We start from the raw sequence: 21,358 nt of genomic DNA on the forward strand, positions 1-21,358 counted from the left end.
CATTTTGACTTCCAAGCCAATGAACCATCCACTAGACCACGCTGCTTGACCGTCTCTATATGTTGCCAACTTGTACTTCCCAAGCGCTTAGTACAGTCCTCTGCACACAATAAGCGCTCAATAAATACGATTGATTGATTGATTGATTGATTTCCTAGTGAATATTCGGTGCTCTCAGTTTAGTCGGCCTATTACAGGTCTGTACTCTCAGTAGCTCATACAAATCTCCACGTGTGAAAGCACATCTATGATCCCTACCACTCCAGCACCTAGATGACAACCTTTTGAACCCTGAAATAATGACTTTCACCGGTGAGACGGAGCATCGGTTTAGGACGATTCGACGGTGGAACTACGTCAGAAAAATAAGATTTCAGTTCCTGAAAAAAAAAAACCTCTCTGTCCACTACAGATACTCAAGCGGAATTGGATAAAATTTCTGTATGCGTTATCTGGATAAAAAGAGTCCTGTCTGCTTTGTCCAAGAGGGAGGAGAGAGTGACAATGGTCACAGGGACTATCTGTGGCAGGGCGCGAGGGAGAGGGAGCACTGAGGAGTGTTCCCAGAAGATAGGGAAGGGGTGGGCAAGGAGGCTACCCTCCAATAACGGTCACTCCAAGGCCAGCCCCTTTCACGGGAAATAACAATAATAGTAATAATAATTGTATTTGTTAAGGGCTTACTATGTACCAATAACAATAATAGTAATAATAATGGTATTTGTTAAGTGCTCACTATGTGCCAAGCACTGTACTGAGCACTGGGGTTGGGGGGGGGGGGGGATTACAAGCAAATTGGGGTGGAACACAGTCCCTGTCCCACGTGGGGCTCAAAGTCTCAATCCCCATTTTACAGATGAGGTAAATGAGGCCCAGAGACCTGAAGTGACTTGCCCGAGGTGACACAGCAGACACGTGGCGGAGCCAAGATTAGAACCCATGACCTTCTGTCTCCCTCTTTTAGACTGTGAGCCCACTGCTGGGTAGGGACTGTCTCTATATGTTACCAACTTGTACTTCCCAAGTGCTTAGTACAGTGCTCTGCACACAGTAAGCGCTCAATAAATACAATTGATGATGATGATGATGACCTTCTGTGAGCCCACTGTTGGGTAATAATAATAATGATGGTATTAGTTGCCAACTTGTACTTCCCATGCGCTCAGTCCAGTGCTCTGCACACAGTGAGCGCTCAATAAATACGACTGAATGAATGAATTTAAGCCCAGGCCCGTGCTCTATCCACTAGGCCACACTGAGCCTGCTTGGAGTTTGGGGTCAGAACATCCGTTCCCTTCTTAGTTAAACATCCTTTCCTCCTGCAGCCAACTATGGCTTCACTTTGGTGGGGTCCTTTGCTCGCATTTTAAGATTTGATGTGGGGAAAATTGTTAGATAACCTGCAATTTACTTGCTCCTGCCAAACCTTTAGTTTTCCTGGATCCATTTCAAGTGAACTTGGCCTCGATGTTTAGCAATGCAAATGTGCACTTTTAACAGAAGCCCAGGAGCATTTTGGAGGTAATCATTTTCTAGAATAGTAGCCAATGTTATAGGAGCTGGTCTACTAACAGTGGCACAAGAGGATGCTATGAATTAAATCAATCGATCAATCGTATTTATTGAGCGCTTACTGTGTGCAGAGCACTGTACTAAGCGCTTGGGAAGTACAAGTTGGCAACATACAGAGAGCACTCCACGGCAGAATATTAACTTGCTAGTTTTTGTTACTGCTTTATAATCATTTGACCACTTTTCATTGTCACTGGCACACAAACTTACCTCTAATATTTTTTTCTTCTGACCTTCATTTACTTTCCCAGCCAAGCAGCAATGAGCCAAAGCATTCTGTATGATATGCTTGTTGGATTTTGCACTGGGCTCTTTGTAGAGCTTTGGGCCTGTAATAAGAAAACAAAAAATGAGTCTCAGCTCCCTTCAGGAATCTGCAGGAGGTGGCATCCCCAAGTCACAGGGAGAGTAAAATCACAACTGACATTTACATGGCTCGAAGCCTTTTTAGTGTGGTGACGCTCACTGTCAGTGAATTCAACTCAGCCTGGATTAGCAGTGAAGTGGCTGAGTTTGGGTCAGTCTCTCTCTCTTTTTTAATAATAATAATAATAATAATACTGGCATTTATCAATCAATCAATCGTTTTTATTGAGCGCTTACTGAGTGCAGAGCACTGTACTAAGCACTTGGGAAGTACAAGTTGGCAATATATAGAGACGGTCCCTTCCCAACAGTGGGCTCACAGTCTAGAAGGGGGAGACAGAGAACAAAACCAAACATATTAACAAAATAAAATAAATAGAACAGATATGGACAAGTAAAATAGAGTAATAAATATGTACAATCATATATACATATATACAGGTAAGTTAGGTGCCCTCTACAACAGTGTAGCTGACACAGTTGGACTGAAGTAATGGGCTGAGCTTTTCCGGGGACCGTTTTCTGTAATATGACACATTTTCAGTCCGTGACTGGCTGAACAATAAGACTACGGATGGCTGGTGGGATTTTAGGACGGCTCGGAGTTGGGAAAATTGAGGTTCGGCGGATAAGTCAAGAGCAAAGGAGTGAAAAGCGGGGGCCGTGAAGCAGCAAGTAAAAGAGCAGACAGGGAAACGGGAGAGAGCAACTGCTTCGAAGCCAATCATCAGGAGTTGGATCGGAGTCACTTACTCCGGAGTCATTTATTAAGCGCTTACTATGTGCAAAGCACTGTTCTAAGCGCTGGGGAGGTTACAAGGTGATCAGGTTGTCCCTTGGGGGGCTTACAGTCTTAATCCTCATTTTACAGATGAGGGAACTGAGGCCCAGAGAAGTGAAGCGACTTGCCCAAAGTCACACAGCTGACAATTGGCGGAGCCAGGATTTGAACCCATGAACTCTGACTCCAAAGTCCGTGCTCTTTCCATTGAGCCACGCTGCTTCTCCAATGGAATCTGTTAAGCACTTGCTGGGGTAGCTAGAAGCTAATCAGGTTGGGCACGGTCCATGTCCCACATGGGGCTCACAATCTTCCTCTCCATTTTATAAATGAGGTAACTGAGGCCCAGAGAAGTGAAGTGATTTGCCCTAGGTCACCAAGCAGACAAGTGGCGGGACCTGGGGCGCTGGGGGGGGATACAAGGTGATCAGGTTGCCTCACGGGGGGCTCACAGTCTTAATCCCCATTTTACAGATGAGGGAACTGAGGCCCAGAGAAGTTAAGTGACTTGCCCAGAGTCACACAGCTGACAATTGACGGAGCAGGGATTTGAACCATGACCTCTGACTGCCAAGCCCGTGCTCTTTCCATTGAGCCACGCTGCTTCTCTTCCCAGTGGTCTCTTCCCACTGGGAAATCCTGAGGTTGTTCTGAAGCAGAAGAAAGCAGTGGAAGCTGATTTTGCCGGCCGCTTCAAGTCTCGAATCGTGGGCTGCCCCTAGTTCATCATCATCAATCGTATTTATTGAGCGCTTACTGTGTGCAGAGCACTGCACTAAGCGCTTGGGAAGTACAAGTTGGCAACATATAGAGACAGTCCCTACCCAACAGTGGGCTCACAGTCTAAAAGGGGGAGACAGAGAACAAAACCAAACATACTAACAAAATAAAATAAATAGAATAGATATGTACAAGTAAAATAAATAGAGTAATAAATATGTACAAGCATACATACATATATACAGGTGCCGTGGTGAAGGGAAGGAGGTAAGATGGGGGGATGGAGAGGGGGACAAGGGGGAGAGGAAGGAAGGGGCTCAGTCTGGGAAGGCCTCCTGGAGGAGTGAGCTCTCAGTAGGGCCTTGAAGGGAGGAAGGGAGCTAGCTTGGCGGATGGGCAGAGGGAGGGCCCTAGTTCGAGTGCGGAGGGATATTTCTCCCCTTGCTACTGATGCCACTCAAAGTGGGGAGGGGGAAAATCCCAGAAGCACTCTGCTCTCTCTCTCTCTCCCCCTCTTTCTGGAATGATTCAATCCTTCGATCAAACGACGGAATTTACTGAGCACTGACGATGCGCAGAGCACTGTACTGAGCACTTGGAAGAGTACAAGGGAATTAGCAGACACGTTCCCTGTCTGTAACGAGCTTACAGTCTAGAGACTCAAGCGCGGAAGTGGGGGAATGGTCTGAGAGGGTTCAATCCTAGCTCTGATGGCACAGGACACAGAACTGACTACTTAGTTTGTCCAACCCTATAAACACCCTCAAAACTGCTCTGCCCAGAAGCAGCTTTGGAAATGCCCAGGGAAGTGAAGGACTTGGCTTGCTCTGGTTTCTTTAATCATCAGTTCCTCTCCATTTTACCTTCCCCTTGCTCTGGGCCAAATTTACTCTTTCCATACTCTGCCTTCAATCCTCTTCAATCAATCAATGGCATTTATAGAGCACTGACTATGTGCGGAGCAATGCATCAAGTACTATGTGCAGAGCACTGAACTGAACTAAGAGAATAAAATAAAGTGGAGTTAGCAGACCTGTTCCCTGCCCATAACGAGCTGAGTCCGATGCTTCCTTCACTGCTCTCTCTCCTGTCAAATGATCAATTAATAAATGATATCTATTGAGTCCTTACTGTAGCGCAAGAGCACTGTGCTGAGTGCTTCTAGACTGTGAGCCCATTGCTGGGTAGAGACCGTCTCTCTATGTTGCCAACTTGTACTTCCCAAGTGCTTAGTACAGTGCTCTGCACACAATAAGCGCTCAATAAATACGATTGAATGAATGAATGAATGAATGCAAAGTGCTTCGGAGAGTATGATACAACGGAGTTGGTAGACATGATCCCTGCCCACAAGGAGTTTATAGTTTAGAGGGGAAAGACAGACACTGACACGGTATAGATTAAAATCAATTATGGACTTGCACATACGTGCTGGGGGACTGAGGAAGTGCTTATAGGGAAAGTCTTTTGGATAAGGCCTCTTAGATAAGGCCTCCTCTCCTTTCATATCCATCCCAAACTGCTACTATGCTGTTCAAGCCCTTATTCATTCACTCATTCAATCGTATTCATCGAGCGCTTACTGTGTGCAGAGCACTGTACTAAGCGCTTGGAAAGTACAAGTTGGCAAGTTATCCTATCCTACTTTGAAAACACCAGCCTCCTTGCTGACTTTCCTGCTGCGTCTTTCCCCACTCAGGTTCTTCTTCACTCTGCTGCCCGGATCATTCTTCTAAAAAAGTTCAGTTCACATCTCCCCCTCATCCCAATAACCTCCAATGGTTGCCCATCAACCTCCACATAACAGTAATAACGCATATAATTATGGTATTTGTTAAACGCTTACTAGGTTCCGGGCACTGTACTAAGCACTGGGGTGGTTACAAGCCAATCGGGTTGGACCCAATCCCGGTCAATCAATCAATCAATCAATCAATCAATCGCATTTATTGAGCGCTTACTCTGTGCAGAGCACTGTACTAAGCGCTTGGGAAGTACAAATTGGCAACATCTAGAGACAGTCCCTACCCAACAGTGGGCTCACAGTCTAAAAGGGGGGAGACAGAGAACAAAACCAAACATACTAACAAAATAAAATAAATAGAATAGATATGTACGAGTAATCAATCAATCAATCAATCAATCATATTTATTGAGAGCTTACTCTGTGCAGAGCACTGTACTAAGCACTTGGGAAGTACAAATTGGCAACATCTAGAGACAGTCCCTACCCAACTCACAGTCTAAAAGGGGGAGACAGAGAACAAAACCAAACATACTAACAAAATAAAATAAATAGAATAGATATGTACAAGTAAAATAAATAGAGTAATAAATATGTACAAACATATATACGTATATACAGGTGTTGTGGGGAAGGGAAGGAGGTAAGATGGGGGAGATGGAGAGGGGGACGAGGGGGAGAGGAAGGAAGGGGCTCAGTCTGGGAATAAATAAATAAATAGAGTAATAATGGGCGCTCAATAAACACCACTGGGGATGCTGATGCTGTGCAGCTCCCTCCCTGGCTCTGCTGACTCGGTTTCCCCAGTCGCGGCGCGGAAGGGAGCCCAACTGGGGCTGACAGTCTTAATCCCCATTTTACAGGTGAGGTAACTGAGGCACCTCAGAGAAGTGATTTGCCCAAGGTCACACAGCAGACAAGCGGAAGAGTTGGGATTAGAACCCAGGTCCTTCTGAGTCCCAGGCCCATGGTCTATCCACTAGGCCATGCTGCAAACAGAAACTCCCTACCGTCGTCTTTAAGGCACTCAATCACCTTGGCCATCCTACCTTACCTCACTGATTTTCCACTACAACCCAGGCTGCACACTTTGCTCCTCCAATGCCAACCTACTCAGTGTACCTTGATCTCACCTGTCTTGCCGCCAACTCTTTGTGATCATCTTCCCTCTGGCCCAGAACTCCCTCCCCTTCATATATGACAGACTACCTCTTACCACCACCTTCAAAAGCCTTATTAAACTCGCATTTCCTCCGAGATGCCTTCTCCAATTAAGCCCACATTTCCCAAACTGCCTCTCCCTTCTGCGTGGCCTTAGACACTTGGATTTGTACCCTTTAAGCACCTGAGAGTCACCCCATCCTCAGCCCCAAAACACTTATGTACACGTCTAGACTGTATGCTCTTTTTGGATAGGGAACACATCTATAGACTCTGTTGAACTGTAATACTACTAGTACTACTACTATCAATCAATCATATTTATTGAGCGCTTACTGTGTGCAGAGCACTGTACTAAGCGCTTGGGAAGTACAAGTTGGCAACATATAGAGACAGTCCCTACCCAACAGTGGGCTCACAGTCTAAAAGGACTACTACTACTAATGATGATGATGGCATTTGTTCAGTGCTTACTATGTGCAAAGCACAGTTCTAAGCGCCGGGGTGGGGGGGACACAAGATGATCAGGTTGTCCCACGTGGGGCTCACAGTCTTCATCCCCATTTTACAGATGAGGTAACTGAGGCTCAGAGAAGTGAAGTGACTTGCTCAAGTCACAGCAGACATGTGGCAGAGCCGGCATTAGAACCCATGACCTCTCACTCCCAAGCCCGGGCTCTTTCCACTGAGTCACGCTGCTTCTCTGTACTTTCTCTGTACCCTCTCAAGTGCTTAGTACAGTATAAGCACACAAGAAGAGCTCAATAAATATCACTGATTGGGTGACTGACTGATGATTTTAGGATGGCTCTGAAGTGGGGAGAGTGGTGATCTGACTGATATGAATGGGGAGGGATGGAGGGAGTTCCAAGCCAGAGGGAGGATGCGGTCAAAGGGTTAGCAGTGAGACTGACAAGACAGTAGTACTCTCCTCTTTACTACCCCTCCACAAAACCTCAGGCCACTCCTTCAGGCTTCTCTAGACTTTCGGGATCTCATAAGTACGCCTGGGCTGGTGTAAGCTTTGTGAGCCCACTGTTGGGTAGGGACTGTCTCTATATGTTGCCAATTTGTACTTCCCAAGTGCTTAGTACAGTGCTCTGCACATAGTAAGCGCTCAATAAATACGATTGATGATGATGATGATCTCTATATGTTGCCAACTTGTACATCCCAAGCGCTTAGTACAGTCCTCTGCACACAGTAAGCGCTCAATAAATACTATTGATGGATTACGGGTTGGGAAACTTCATGTATTTAATTAAGGCCGACAGTCCATCTAAATGAAATCTAAAATACGACCCAAGCTTCTGATCACCTCCCTTAAATTGCCGATTTTACCCTGTTAAATCGGGAGGAAGAGTCTGCTAAACATAAAATTGAGTCCTAGAGACCACCCTCTCCCAAATCAGTAAGGAACCTAATTAGACAATCCCACTCCAGGAAAACAGAATGTCCAAAATAGCCTCCGGAAGGCAGGGCTTGAGTTGGATGACATTTCTCGGGCTCGCATTTGAGTCTGTTTTTCTACAGACCATGGGAAAAGGGGCTGGGAAATGTTCTCCTCACTGCAGAGTTGGAAGGAAGATCTGGCCCTTTAAACCAACTTTGCCACCCGAATCCTTGTGGAGATGAAAAAGGAGCCCCCTCCTCCCAAACCATCTACTTTTGGAAGGGTGGAAGTTTAGAAAAGGAGTCTCTCACTGTTTCAGGGAGGCTGACATGCCCTGGAGCAATGAGTCATTTTCTCTCTTAAATAGGGTTGACTCACCCAAAACTGAGTAACTGGTTGCTTAACTGGGCTCTGCATTAATTTTAACCCATTTCCATCCAATGCAGAGGATGAAAACAGGAAAAAGAGAGGAAGCACGGGGACCATTTTCTTCCCCGTTCCCCCTGCCTCTTTTCATAGGAGTCTTACACACCCAATGACTTTTCCAAGATTTGCTGTCGCTGACCTGTGTACTCGGTACCAGAAGCCACTGACGACGTCGTAGATGCATTTTCCCAGTCTTTTTCACCGTTTCGACTACCGCAGCGACTTGGAGATAAGAATCCTTCTACAGACTCTGACCTAAATATCAAAAATAATATTCCCATTTCACACACGAGAGCGAATGGCTGATTTCAACCAAAGTCTTACCCACTTGAAACCGATTTCAGAAATGATCAGTCGAGAAGGAACGAGCTGAGAGCCGATTCAAGGATCTTAAAGGTCAAAAGACTCATTTTATGAGCCAGGTTGATTCTTTTGATGTGGGTGTTGTAGTTAAAAGAAAATTTAAAGGGAAAAACAGACTTTATATTAAATGTTAGATTAAAGAAAGATTTCCCTAGAAAATGCTCGAAGTTTTGCAGTTGTTTTACCTAAGACAATTTTCTTAGGCAAGTTGAACAGAACACAACCTGGATATTCAATGCAGAACGCTTTCTTTGCAGTTGACTGTTCTTTTTAAGAGACTGAGTGCAAAATATTTTAAAAATCAGTAAAATTTAAAATTGGGTTCAGTTTTGGGGGCTCGCCTGACTTTTAAGGGCAGAGTTATGGATGACAATTAGGCTGTTGGCTTTTCCTAAGAATTTATCCTTAGTCACCCAGAAGCTAAATGCCGTCCATGTGGAGTTAGTACAATCTCTACCCAGTTTGTAATGAAACCACCGGAAATACACTAACAGGCAGGTCAATGGCCCTGATATGTCGGGGCAGGAGTCTTCGACATTAAAATGTGCAAATTTAAGAAGGTTTCGTTGAGTCATTTTTACAGGCATCGAGTTATTTCTCAGTGGCAATTTTAACAGGTGTTGCTTTACCTTGGCGTCCTCTTGCCGGAGTGTACACTTTCATTATCCCCTGTGTTCAGTGATGCCAAGGAAAGGCTAGAGACTGAAAAAACACGATAAATTCGTGACCCTGGACAAAAACAAAGTTGCAGTTTAAAAGAATGCAAGTATTAAAGAGTCTGTTCATTAGATAACACCAGCATGAAACCTGGGCTTTGACCTGGGTTTCGTGATCTTGCTGCCGACGTAATAATGATGATGGTATTTGTTAAGCGCTTACTATGTGCAAAGCACTGTTCTAAGCGCTGGTATTAACACGGCCATGCTTGCATGCATATAGTTGTAACTTATACGAACTAAATGAGGGATCCAGGTATGAATATGGAAATCCAAATTCTATTAATGAGGTAATGGTGCCTGGAGGAAAGAGGAGGGAACTGGGAATCCAAAGCGGACTCTGGTCTTAATTCTGCAACTGACCTGTGGTACGACACTGCACAAGTTCCTTAAGCTCTCTGTTTCTGCTGTACTCATTAGTTAAAAGGAGCAAGGACACCGGCTTTCCCTTCCTCTTGGATTGGGAGTGCTGATCTGATCTGATCAACTCGTATCTTCCCCAGTGCTTAGCACACTGCTTAGGCCCATAGTGTCACAATCATCATCGTCATCAATCAATGATGGGTACTTATTGAGAGCTTATAGTGCAGAAACACTGCACTAAGTGCTTGGGAGAGTACAATACAACAAGAGTTAGTAGACGTGATTCCTGTCCACTTTCCCCTTTTAGACTGTGAGCCCACTGTTGGGTGGGGACTGTCTCTATATGTTGCCAATTTGTACTTCCCAAGCGCTTAGTACAGTGCTCTGCATATAGTAAGCGCTCAATAAATACGATCGATGATGATGATGATGTCCACAGAGTGTCTGTGGTCTACCGGGATCATCACTAAGATGATTCCAGAGCGCTACCATGAACGGTGAATCATGTCTACTAACTCTTGTTGTATTGTACTCTCCCAAGCACTTAGTGCAGTGTTTCTGCGCTTTGGCTCCATGGGAAGGATTTCTAGAGCAAGGACAAGATAGAATCGATTAAAAATCCTTAGATTTACAAGTAGAAATGAGTTGAATTACGACTTTAGAACCATTATTTAGGGAATCTACTCAAAATTAATTCTCTACGGGCTTTTTAAAAGGAAAACAAAATCTACTGACCAGTGAATCAGATATGGCGAATCTACAGCTTTCTTTGAAGTGTCAATACTCTGAAATCTTGTTGGACATTTCCCCCAGACTTACGACAAATAGAATCAGACAAGTTTTCATAGTACTATCATGGCAAAATAGCAATTTTAAAAAAACCCCAGAAGTAGCACTCGGCAAAGACAAGAGAAATTCTTCACTCAGAACCATCTATTGAAGACACCAAGCGGGGCTGCTGTAGAAAGATCAAATGAGCGAGGCAATGTTAAGTATGTGAACCTTTGCTGACTCCCGATGGAAAAGGTAAAAGACTCAGAGGCAAGTGACAGGATGGTTAGGAAGGAGCAAGTGGCCCAAACTACCTCATCCCAGAGCACCCGGTCTGCACGTTATTTGCTCCAAGGGACCGTATGACCAGGGTACATGGCAGGAGGGCAACTGGAGGAGACAAAGACCCAAGGCACGCTTGGTTTGCCTTCTCCAGGGACTCATTCAAGCAACGCTCATTCATTCATTCCATCATATTTATTAAGTGCTTACTGTGTGCAGAGCACCGTACTAAGCGCTTGGGAAAGAACAATACAACAATAAACAGGGACAATCAATCCCTGCACCCCACAAGCTCACAGTCTAGAGCGGGGCAGAGCCTGGTCCACTTGGAAAAGTAGAAAACAAGTAAACAACAGTGTCCTGCCCCGGAGAGCGACTGGATGAATGCAACTTGCACTTCCCAAGCGCTGAGTACAGTGCTCTGCACACAGTAAGCGCTCAATAAATACGATTGATTGATTGAATGAATGAGGGGTTTATAGTCTAATGGAAGAGTCGAGCAATGGGAGCCGGAAAAGCATGAAAAATGAACAAAGAAATGGAGCACGTAAGATGATAGAAACACAAGTGCTAAGGGAGGCTGTACGTACTTAACTGCCGAGGCTTTTGAGTTCCCCTTAAATGACATCTTTATTGAAAAGCGAAGAAAATATGTTTTGCTTAGACTGCACTATTTTTAGACGGGTGCACAGCTGGCCTTAAGGAATTTTAATCTTTCATTATTTAATTGTGTTTCAACGCTTCTCGCAGTTTGGAAAGCCGGCCCAGGGCACTGTAATCATCCTGACATTCAGCCGGCAGTCCACATCACCCTTACCCCCACTACTGACTCTGGCAGCTTAGGCAGGGAGGCACGTGTTCCGTGGAGGCCTATGGAGAATGAAAGCTGAGCCGGGGGGGGGCATTCCCGATCAGACTTTCCCCTATCCCGGATCCCTCCTGGAGCTGTAATCTGGTTCGACACTCCTAAATCCGTAAGTGCAAGAAAGGGTTAGTGAGTTGAAGTTAAACCTTGGTTGGGTTTAACTTACACAGTTTGGCTCTTGCCTATATGCATGCATGCATAACATACCTAACTTTAGGTATCTTTGGTTTCTGATTTTGTATTTTCCAATTAAGAAGCATGCGGATTCCAAAACAGGACACCCAATGAGCAGAATATAGAGTATATTCAATGCACTGGTGGGTTAGTACCGCAAACCAAGCTGGTGTTCTTGCATGAACAGACTCTTCACTTCACGAGGTGTTACCTGGGGGCCCCTTGATTGGGGTTTTAGGTGACTCAATATGATCTCTGTGAATGGATTTTGGACGCTGCTTTTTTTGTTTGGCTCCATGAGGACGGGGCTTTATCACCGTATCCATGTCTTCCATGAGTTTCAGCTGTTTTCGTCTCATGTATTCTTGTCGAATGAATTCCCTACGTGCTTTCTCATCTTCTTTTTTCTGACGTTCCTCTTCCGTCTTACGCCTGAGAAATCATCAAGGTTAATTTTTAATTTTGTAGATCGTGGGGAGAAACAAGAATTAATGAACAGTACACTGCTCTGAAATAAGACAAACGCAATCACTGGATAACAAGGTGTCCATTTTCACATAAGTGTCCATTTTCAAAGAATGACTGAAAGAGACCCATCTTAAAAAAACACAAGTCATCATTTGATGAATAATTCCAATTCCTTTGAAAACACTACGCCGTCTAAACTCCAAAAAACAATCAGGGAAAATTTTATTGTCCAGAAAAGTAAATTAGGTACTGAAGAGCTTGAAATGAACTGCAGTGGTTCAATTAATAGTATTTATTGCCCCCCTAATGTGTGCAACTGAGTACTCTGTTACTCAGTACTTGGGAGAGTCCAATCGACTAAGAGACCTGATCCATATTCTCAAGGAGTTTACAATCTATCTGGGGAAGCAGATACTAAAATAAATTTCAATTAGTAACTATGGTCATCTACCGCCCCTGTAGCCCCACCTCTAACTCTCTGAATCCCTTTCTCACATTCCTTCTTTTTCCACCCCTGCACGGATCCTCGGGGACTCGCTTACAACAGTGCTTGGCACATAGTAAGCGCTTAACACATACCATCATTTTATTACTATTCAATATTCAATCGTATTTATTAAGCGCTTACTGTGGCCAAGGACCTTTCCATTACCCACTTCCACTCATTCCTAAACTCCACTGACATACCGCTACGACTGCACCTCCCTCCCTCACCACCTTGACTATATGCCCGATTTCTCATCTCTAGCCAAAGGGCAATCTCTAAACTGCAGGCTTGTTGTGGGCAGGGAATGTGTCTGTGGTTACACTCTACTCTCCCCAGTGCTTAGTACAGTGCTCTGCACACAGTAAGCGCTCAATAAATATGACTGAATTGAACTGAATCACTAACCTCACCACCCCTAAAATTCCTTTCTGTCCAAATCTCACCGGCCTTCTCTCCCACACATCCTCTCCCCATAAAATGGAGAAGCAGTGTGGCCTAGTGGATGGAGCACGGGCCTGGGCGCCCCACGTTGGGCACCGTTTTTTTTTTTCTTCTAGACTGTGAGCCCACTGTTGGGTAGGGACCGTCTCTATATGTTGTCAACTTGTACTTCCCAAGTGCTTAGTACAGTGCTCTACACACAGTAAGCGCTCACGATTGAATGGGAGTCAGAAGGACTTGGGTTCTAATCCCAGCTCGGCCACTTCTCTGCTGTGCGACCCTGGGCAAGTCACTTCACTTCTCTGTGCCACAGTTACCTCACCTCGTAAAATGGGGATTAAGGCTGTGAGCCCCATGTGGGACATGGACTGTGTCCAACTGATTGCCTTGTATCTACCCTGGTGCTTAGAACAGTGCATGCACATAGTAAAAACTTAACAAATGCCATTACAAACAAAACACCCCCCAAAACACCCCAAAACCCTACAACATCAACAAAAAACTGTCTTGTTCCTCTGCAGAGACTTCTGAGCTCTCAATCCCCTCCAATTTTCCAAAGTCATTATGCCCCATTTGATCTCAATACCCAACCTATCTGCTCTTAACACACAATTCTGCACCCTCAGCTCTGCTTCTCTACTGAACTCAGTTCCCTCACTCCCTTGACCCTCCATCAGTCTTGTACCCCCAATAGGCAGCCTTGGGTCACCTCTACGGTCTACCTCCTCTCGAGCTTCAGGGACACACGATCCTGAGACTAGGCTGGCCTCATCCATCTCAAACTCTTCAACTCCTAACCTCTCCTCCACCCTGCAACGTCACTCATTCACTTCTATTTATTGAGTTTTTACTGTGAGCAGAGCACTGTACTAAGTATTTAGGGGAGTACAATACAATAAGAGTCAGCAGAAATGCTCCCTGTCCTGTAATACTGCAGGACTGTAATACTCTCACACATCAAATCTTTCTGGTTCTACCTTCATAAGACTGCTAAAACGAGCTCTTTCTCTAACCCAAATTGTGACTATGCAGATCCAAGCAATTATAATATCTCGTCTTGACTCCTGCATCAGCCTCGTTGTCGATCACCCTGCCTCCTTTCTCTCTCCTCTCCAGTCAATCAGTCCATTCTTCACTCCGCTGCCCAGATCTTTTTTTTTTTTTAAAGCTCAGCCCTCATCACCCCACTCTTCAAGAATCTTCAGTGCATGCACATCCACCTCTGCATCGAACAGAAACTCCTTACCATTGGCTTTAAAACACTAAATCAATTCGCCCCCTCCTACCATACCTCAATGACTTCCTTGTTCTTCCAACACCATTTTACTCATTGTACCTCGATTCTGTCTATCTCAGGGCTGCTCCATTGTCCACAACCTCCATCCGGGCTGGAACTCCTTTCCCTTTCATATATGGCAGCCTATCACTCTCACCACCTTCAACGCCTTACTGACATTCACATTTCCTCCAAGAGGCCTTCCTCAATTCATTCCTTTTTTCCCCTACTCCCTCTCACTTCTACATTGCCTTCGAACTTGGGTCCGTACCCTTTAAGCATGTGATATTCACCTCCCACTCAGTCCCTCAGCACTTATGTACATATCTGTAATTTATTTATATTAATGTCTGTCTCATAATCTGAACAATAAGCTCCTTGTGGGAGGGAATGTGTCTACTAACTCTGTTGTATTTCACTCTCTCAAGTGCTCAGTTCAGTGTTCTGCACACAGTAAGCACTCAATACCACTGATTCCCCACCCTTACTGACTCTAATGCCTACTCCCTGCACCAGCTGTGTCAGACCTTTAACTTCCTCCTTAAGCCTCCTGTTCATAAGCCTCCCTGATCTCTTACCGCTAATGTTTCCACCTATTTCTTGGGAAAAATTGCACCTCTCCAACCCCACCATCCTCCTGCCCCCTCTTCGATTCTCTCATCCTTCCCGGCAGTATCTCAAGAAGCGATCTCCTGTCTCCTACCACCGTGCCTCTGACCCCATCCCTTCACACCTTAATAAAACACTAGTCCCCTAGCGTCTTCTTTCCCTGACCGCCATCTTCAAACTCTCACGTTCCAATGGCTCCTTCCCCATTGCCCACATACCCACATATCCTCTATCCTCAAAAACCCTTCCATGATCCCACTGCATCATCCAGTTATTACCCCACCTCCCTGATATCTTTCTTTCCAAATCCCTCGAGTGAGTTGTTTGGACCCACCATGGAAACTGCCTCAAGGCCACTAATGACGACTCCTTGTCCATTGCAATGGTTTCTACCCCATCCTAATTCTCTTTTCTCTCTCGGCTGCCCTAGACCCTTCTCTTGGAAGCATTAATTAGCCTCGGCTTCACTAACACCGCCCTCTTCTCCTTCTCCTCCTATCTCTCTGGCCATTTCTTCTCAGCTTCTTTAACAAGCACCCTCGCTGCCTCCCGCCCCCCAACTGTGGGGGTCCTTCAAGGTTCGGTTCTGGGTCCTTCTAATCTCCATCTACACTGCTCCCCTACCTCGTTCACTCTTATGGCTTTAACTACCATCTCTACGAGAACGTTTCCCTAAAGTATCTTTCCAGTCCTGATCTCTCTACTTCTCTGCAGTCTCGCATTTCCTCATACCTTCAGGACATCTCTACGTGGATGCCTCACAGACACCTTTAAATTAACATTTCCAAAACCAGAATTCCTTAGCTCTCCCCCCCAAACCTTGCCCTTCTTCTAAGTTTCCCATCACTGTGGCCAATACCACCATCTTCCCTGTCTCACAAGCCCGAAACCTTGACATTATCCTCAACTCATCTTTCTTGTCCAGCACCCATAATCAATGTCACCGAATCCTGTCGATTCTATCTTCACAGCATCTCTAGAATCTGCCTTTTCCTCTCCATCTGAGCTGCTACTAGGTTGATCTAAGCTTCATCACATCCACCTTGACTACTGCTCTCCATCCAAACTAGTACTACACTAATCCCAGCATTTATCCAAGCATGATGATTACGGCATCAGCCTCCTCATGGTCCTCTCTGCCTCTTCTCTTTCCCTTCTCCATACTTAGACTGCTAGCTCCTTGTGGATAGGGAAGGTGTCTACCAACTCTGTTGTATCGTGCGCTCCCAGACACTTAGAACAGTGCTCCACAGTAAAGCACTCAATACTATTGACTGAGCGATTGAAGTAGGAGGAACTGAAGTATGTAAAGACAGGTGAATAAGTGGTGATGGAGTCAGGGGGAGTGGGGAATTCGAACAAATACTTGGGTGACGTCGATGTGCTGGAGTGACTGTTGGGGGAAACATAAAATGGGTACATAAGAGAGACTTATCAGGGACAGTCTCATGAAGGAGACGTGATTTCTGAAGGGTTTTGATGATGGCAAGGCCAATATATCTCCACATACTACATTTTGTTTAATCGCCTAGAAACACATCACATCTGTTTCACTTAGTAACAGTAAAACGATTATATTTCTTTTTACATTTACTTTACATTGCATTCTTTTACCTACCTATAAACATTTTCACACACTTCTTTTGGGCTCAGGGTACAACACACCTAAGCAAATAGTTTTACCTTGTCTCTTCCTTTTTGTGCTCTAATTCTGCTTCCTGTTGCTGCTTTCGAAGAAGTGTCTCCCTTTCCCTCCTCAATCGTTTTTCCAAGAGAGCTGCTCGTTTCATTGCCATGTCATCCTCGGCTTTTTGATCATCCTAAAAAAATACAAAAATTGAGTAGGGATTCTGAGGGTTCCATACTTTATGGTACTTATCCTTGAAATGGAGAAACCTGAAATATTCCATCCTCCTCATCTCCCATAAGTCATTTTCATAGAAATACAGAATATAATCTTACTTAAAACCAATAAAGTGCTGAAATAAAGTGGTAAAATTCATAAAAACGCTGATGACACCCAAATCTACATCTCTGCCCCTGCTCTCTCTCCCTCCCTTCAGGCTCATGTCTCCTCCTGCCTTCAGGACATCTCCATCTGGATGTCTGCCCACCACCTAAAGCTCAACATGTCGAAGACTGAACTCCTTGTCTTCCCTCCCAAACCTTGCCCTCTCCCTGACTTTCCCGTCTCTGTTGACGGCACTACCATCCTTCCCGTCTCACAAGCCCGCAACCTTGGTATCATCCTCAACTCTGCTCTCTCATTCATTCATTCAATAGTATTTATTGAGCGCTTACTGTGTGCAGAGCACTGTACTAAGCACTTGGGAAGTACAAGTTGGCAACATATAGAGACGGTCCCTACCCAACGGCGGGCTCACAGTCTAGAAGGGGGAGACAGACAACAAAACATATTAACAAAATAAAATAAATAGAATAGTAAAAATGTACAAGTAAAAAATATGTACAAACATATACAGGTGCTGTGGGGAGGGGAAGAGGGTAAGGTGGGGGAATGGGGAGGGGTAAGAGAGGGAGAGGAAGGAGGGGGCTCAGTCTGGGAAGGCCTCCTGGAGGAGGTGAGCTCTCAGTAGGGCTTTGAAGGGAGGAAGAGAGCTAGCTTGGTGGATGTGCGGAGGAAGGGCATTCCAGGCCAGGGGCAGGACGTGGGCCGGGGGTCGACGGCGGGACAGGTGAGAACGAGGCACAATAAGGAGGTTAGCGGCAGAGGAGCGGAGGGTGACTGCTGGGCTGGAGAAGGAAAGAAGGGAGGTGAGGTAGGAGGGGGTGAGGTGATGGACAGCCTTGAAGCCAAGAGTGAGGAGTTTTTGCCTGATGCGTAGGTTGACTGGTAGCCACTGGAGATTTTTGAGGAGGGGAGTAACATGCCTAGAGCGTTTCTGCACAAAGATGATCCGGGCAGCAGAGTGAAGCCCTCACATCCAATCCGTCACCAAAACCTGCCGGTCTCACCTCCATAACATCGCCAAGATCTGCCCTTTCCTCTCCATCCAAACGGCAACCTTGCTGGTTCAATTTCTCATCCTATCCCAACTGGATTAATGCATCAGCCTCCTCTCTGATCTCCCATCCTCCTGTCTCTCCCCACTTCAGTCTATACTTCACTCTGCTGCCTGGAAAGTCTTGTGCAGAAATGCTATGGGCATGTAACTCCCCTCCTCACAAATCTCCAGTGGCTGCCTGTCAACCTAAGCATCAAGAAAAAACTCCTCACTCTCAGCTTCAAGGCTGTCCATCACCTTGCCCCCTCCTACCTCACCTCCCTTCTCTCCTTCTCCAGCCCAGCCCGCACCCTCTGCTCCTCTGCTGCCGCTAACCTCCTCACTGTACCTCGCTCTCACCTGTCCCGCCGTATACCCCCGACCCACATCCTCTCCCTGGCCTGGAATGCCCTCCCTCTGCCCATCCACCAAACCAGCTCTCTTCCTCCCTTCAAAGCCCTACTGAGAGCTCACCTCCTCCAAGAGGCCTTCCCAGACTGAGCCCCCCTTTTCCTCTCCCCCTCCCCATCCCCCCCGCCCTACTTCCTTCCCCTCCCCACAGCACCGGTATATATGTTTGTACAGATTTATTACTCTATTTATTTTACTGTACATATTTAGTATTCTATTTATATTGTTAATGATGTGCATCTAGCTTCATTTCTATTTGTTCTGACAACTTGACACCTGTCCACATGTTTCGTTTTGTTGTCTGTTGCCCCCTTCTAGACTGTGAGCCCGTTGTTGGGTAGGGACTGTCTGTATATGTTGCCAACTTGCACTTCCCAAGTGCTTAGTACAGTGCTCTGCACAAGTAAGCGCTCAATAAATACAACTGAATGAACTGATGAAAAATGCTGTAGGGTATCTTAATAAAGGGAAACTTAAAGTATTCCATTTGGGAATATGATGGAAACAGTGAACAAGGTGAAAAATTCAATATTTTTTCGGTCACAATTGACTTAATTTTAGCACAATGCTGCCAATAATATTTCTTTTTGAGCTGGAGAATCCAGAAGTGTTTATATGGTGTGAACGTTTCCCTACCTTTGGAAAAACTTGGGTTATTGACCTGAATTTTCCAAAGTTGTGGGCCATTCCTTAAAATCATACTGCACACTGTAGATGAGATACATCTACAGTGAAATTGTGAAAATATCAATTGGTCTAGAAGAGTTCTGGCTCCGTTGGAATTTATCATCATTATCTATAATATTTCCTGAGAAACTGCTGAATGTGAAGCCCTGCATCAAGTATAGGGTGAGATGAAATTTGGCCCCATTTGTTCATCTTTAATTTAATTTCTAATAGATTAGCCCTTTCCATCACCTTTTCAGCAGGACAAGTCTCTTGGTTTTGTGTTCAGATCTTCAGTGATTAATTATGATAGCCACACACTTTAGGAGAGTCCAGATTATTAAGTTATGTAACCCAGGTCGACCAAGAAGATCCTAACCGCTAACTGGCGAGCCAACTCAGATTCCTTTAGCTGAGGTTGCTTGTAAGTGGGAAGGCTCATAAACTGTCCCCAAACAATTCCTCGATGATTCATAGAGAACCATTTATGTCTGAAGAAAGCAGTAATGCCTTATTATATTGGGGTTCTTTCCCTGTGAGCTGGCTGGCCCTATGGATGCTTAAGAGAAAAATAGGGTATTATCTAAACCTCTCAATTCTCAGTCAACATTTAATGAAGAATTCATTAAAATTGTACCATCTGTGAATCTCATCAATACTTTCACCATGGATATTCGTTATATTAAATAATATAAAGGACATTCATTTTAATGCCTGTCTCCCCCCTCTAGACTGTAAGCTCGTTATGGGTAGGGAACGTGTCCGTTAATTCTGTTGTATTGTATTTTCCAAGCGCTTAGTACAGTGCTCTGCACACGGTAAGCACTCATTAAACACCACTGATTGATGATTGATCACCAAGCAGCCACAGCCTCAGAATTTTTCTTCAATTTAAACCTGAAAGGGCACATGGTTCTCACGCAGTCAGAGGAGTATTTCAGATCCTGAGGTAATGCCACTAGTTGCCAACCATTAGCCCGCCCTGGGAAGTGGGTGCCATTTTTGGTTACAGTTGGATGGTTGCCTGAAAATGCTTTCTGGAAAAGTGCCCCTTTTCCCTACGGAGAGGGCACGGGCCTTGGACTCAGAGGACCTGGGAGCTAATCCTGGTTTTGCCACCTGCCTGCTGTGTGACCTCGGGCAAGTCACGTAACTTTTCTGCGTCTCTGTTTCCTCATCTGTAAAATGGGGATTAAATACCTCTTTCCTTCCTACTTAGACTGGGAGCCCTTTGTAGGGCAGGGACTGTGTCGGAACTGCATGTACCCCACTGCTCAGTTGGATGCTTGGCATATAGTGCTTAACAAAAACCACAATTATTATGGACTGTTATTCTCCACTCTGAATGAAATGGCAGGTGATGCCAGGCAGGGCCTGCCCACTTAACCCCTCCTGGGCACAGTTCTATAAGGTTGAGACCAAAAGGAAGTAGTGGCAAAAGAAGGATATTTGTGCAAAACATAGAGCTCTCCCTAGCCCCAGGAAAGCAGCGTGTGGGTGGGGAAAAAAGAGGAGGGTCCCAACGAGTTTGGCCTGGTATCCCTTGTTTAGGAAGAAACTAGGGTTTTTTCCCTCTTTTTCAAAAGCATTTATCAAATGCTTATTGCATGCAGAGCACTGAACTAAGCCCTTGGCAGAGTACAGTAACAACACTGTTGGTAGACCCGATCCTGTCCACAGGGAGTTTCCAGTCTAAAGGGGGGGACAGGCATTAACATAAATGAATAGGTAAAATCTCAGATATGGTGCCAGAAAGAGCTCATTCATGAGAGGTGGCGCATCGGGCTCGGGAAAAGAAAATCCCCCCCGAGAGGACTATTGATCGAGCTGTTCTAATTGGGTGGAGCAGACTCCCTCTTGGTATATTACAAAAAGCAGCTCAAAAAAAGACTATATTCATTCAGTCGTATTTATTGAGCGCTTACTATATGAGGGGAGAAGATCCTGGGCCTAACCTGACTTCCAATCCGCCTTCCATCATTGACATTTACGTTAAACGGGAGTAAAGGGGAAACACGTGACGACCAGCAAACGCTGAGGCAGGACTGGGTGGGGTAGAGACACCCAAAATTAATCACACCACTGGGAGTGGTAGGGATTATTCTCCTCTGCACCTCCCCCCACCCCCATACCCCAACCCCCATGTGTTTTACCTTAATTCCTAAAGCCCATAAATGAAAGAAAAAACTAAAATCCCTACAGAAAAACCCCAAAGGCTTCTCCATGGGCATTACGAGGAAATTGGAGAGATGAAAGGACTTCCTTATTAGTTAGACTTCTTTGAACTATTAGCTTCTT

The 21,358-nt window shown here is 45.2% G+C and overlaps 1 protein-coding gene across 4 annotated transcripts in view; it reads right to left on the minus strand.

Moving 5' to 3' along the window:
- The window catches only part of CAMSAP2 (calmodulin regulated spectrin associated protein family member 2), a 150,307-nt gene that overhangs the window by 4,065 nt on the left and 124,884 nt on the right, over positions 1-21,358 (minus strand). For 2 of the 4 annotated variants that reach the window (XM_038744539.1, XM_038744537.1), the window contains 5 exons: positions 16,662-16,798; positions 11,909-12,129; positions 9,156-9,228; positions 8,303-8,418; positions 1,783-1,901 (listed from right to left, as the gene is read on the minus strand). In XM_038744539.1, coding sequence (XP_038600467.1) covers positions 1,783-1,901; positions 8,303-8,418; positions 9,156-9,228; positions 11,909-12,129; positions 16,662-16,798 — 666 coding nt within the window. Of the gene's footprint in view, positions 1-1,782; positions 1,902-8,302; positions 8,419-9,155; positions 9,256-11,908; positions 12,130-16,661; positions 16,799-21,358 lie in introns of all 4 variants that reach the window. The other 2 variants (XM_038744538.1, XM_038744536.1) reach the window with 1 other exon arrangement.

Source organism: Tachyglossus aculeatus, chromosome 4 (assembly GCF_015852505.1).
Source record: "Tachyglossus aculeatus isolate mTacAcu1 chromosome 4, mTacAcu1.pri, whole genome shotgun sequence".
Lineage (NCBI taxonomy): Eukaryota > Metazoa > Chordata > Mammalia > Monotremata > Tachyglossidae > Tachyglossus > Tachyglossus aculeatus.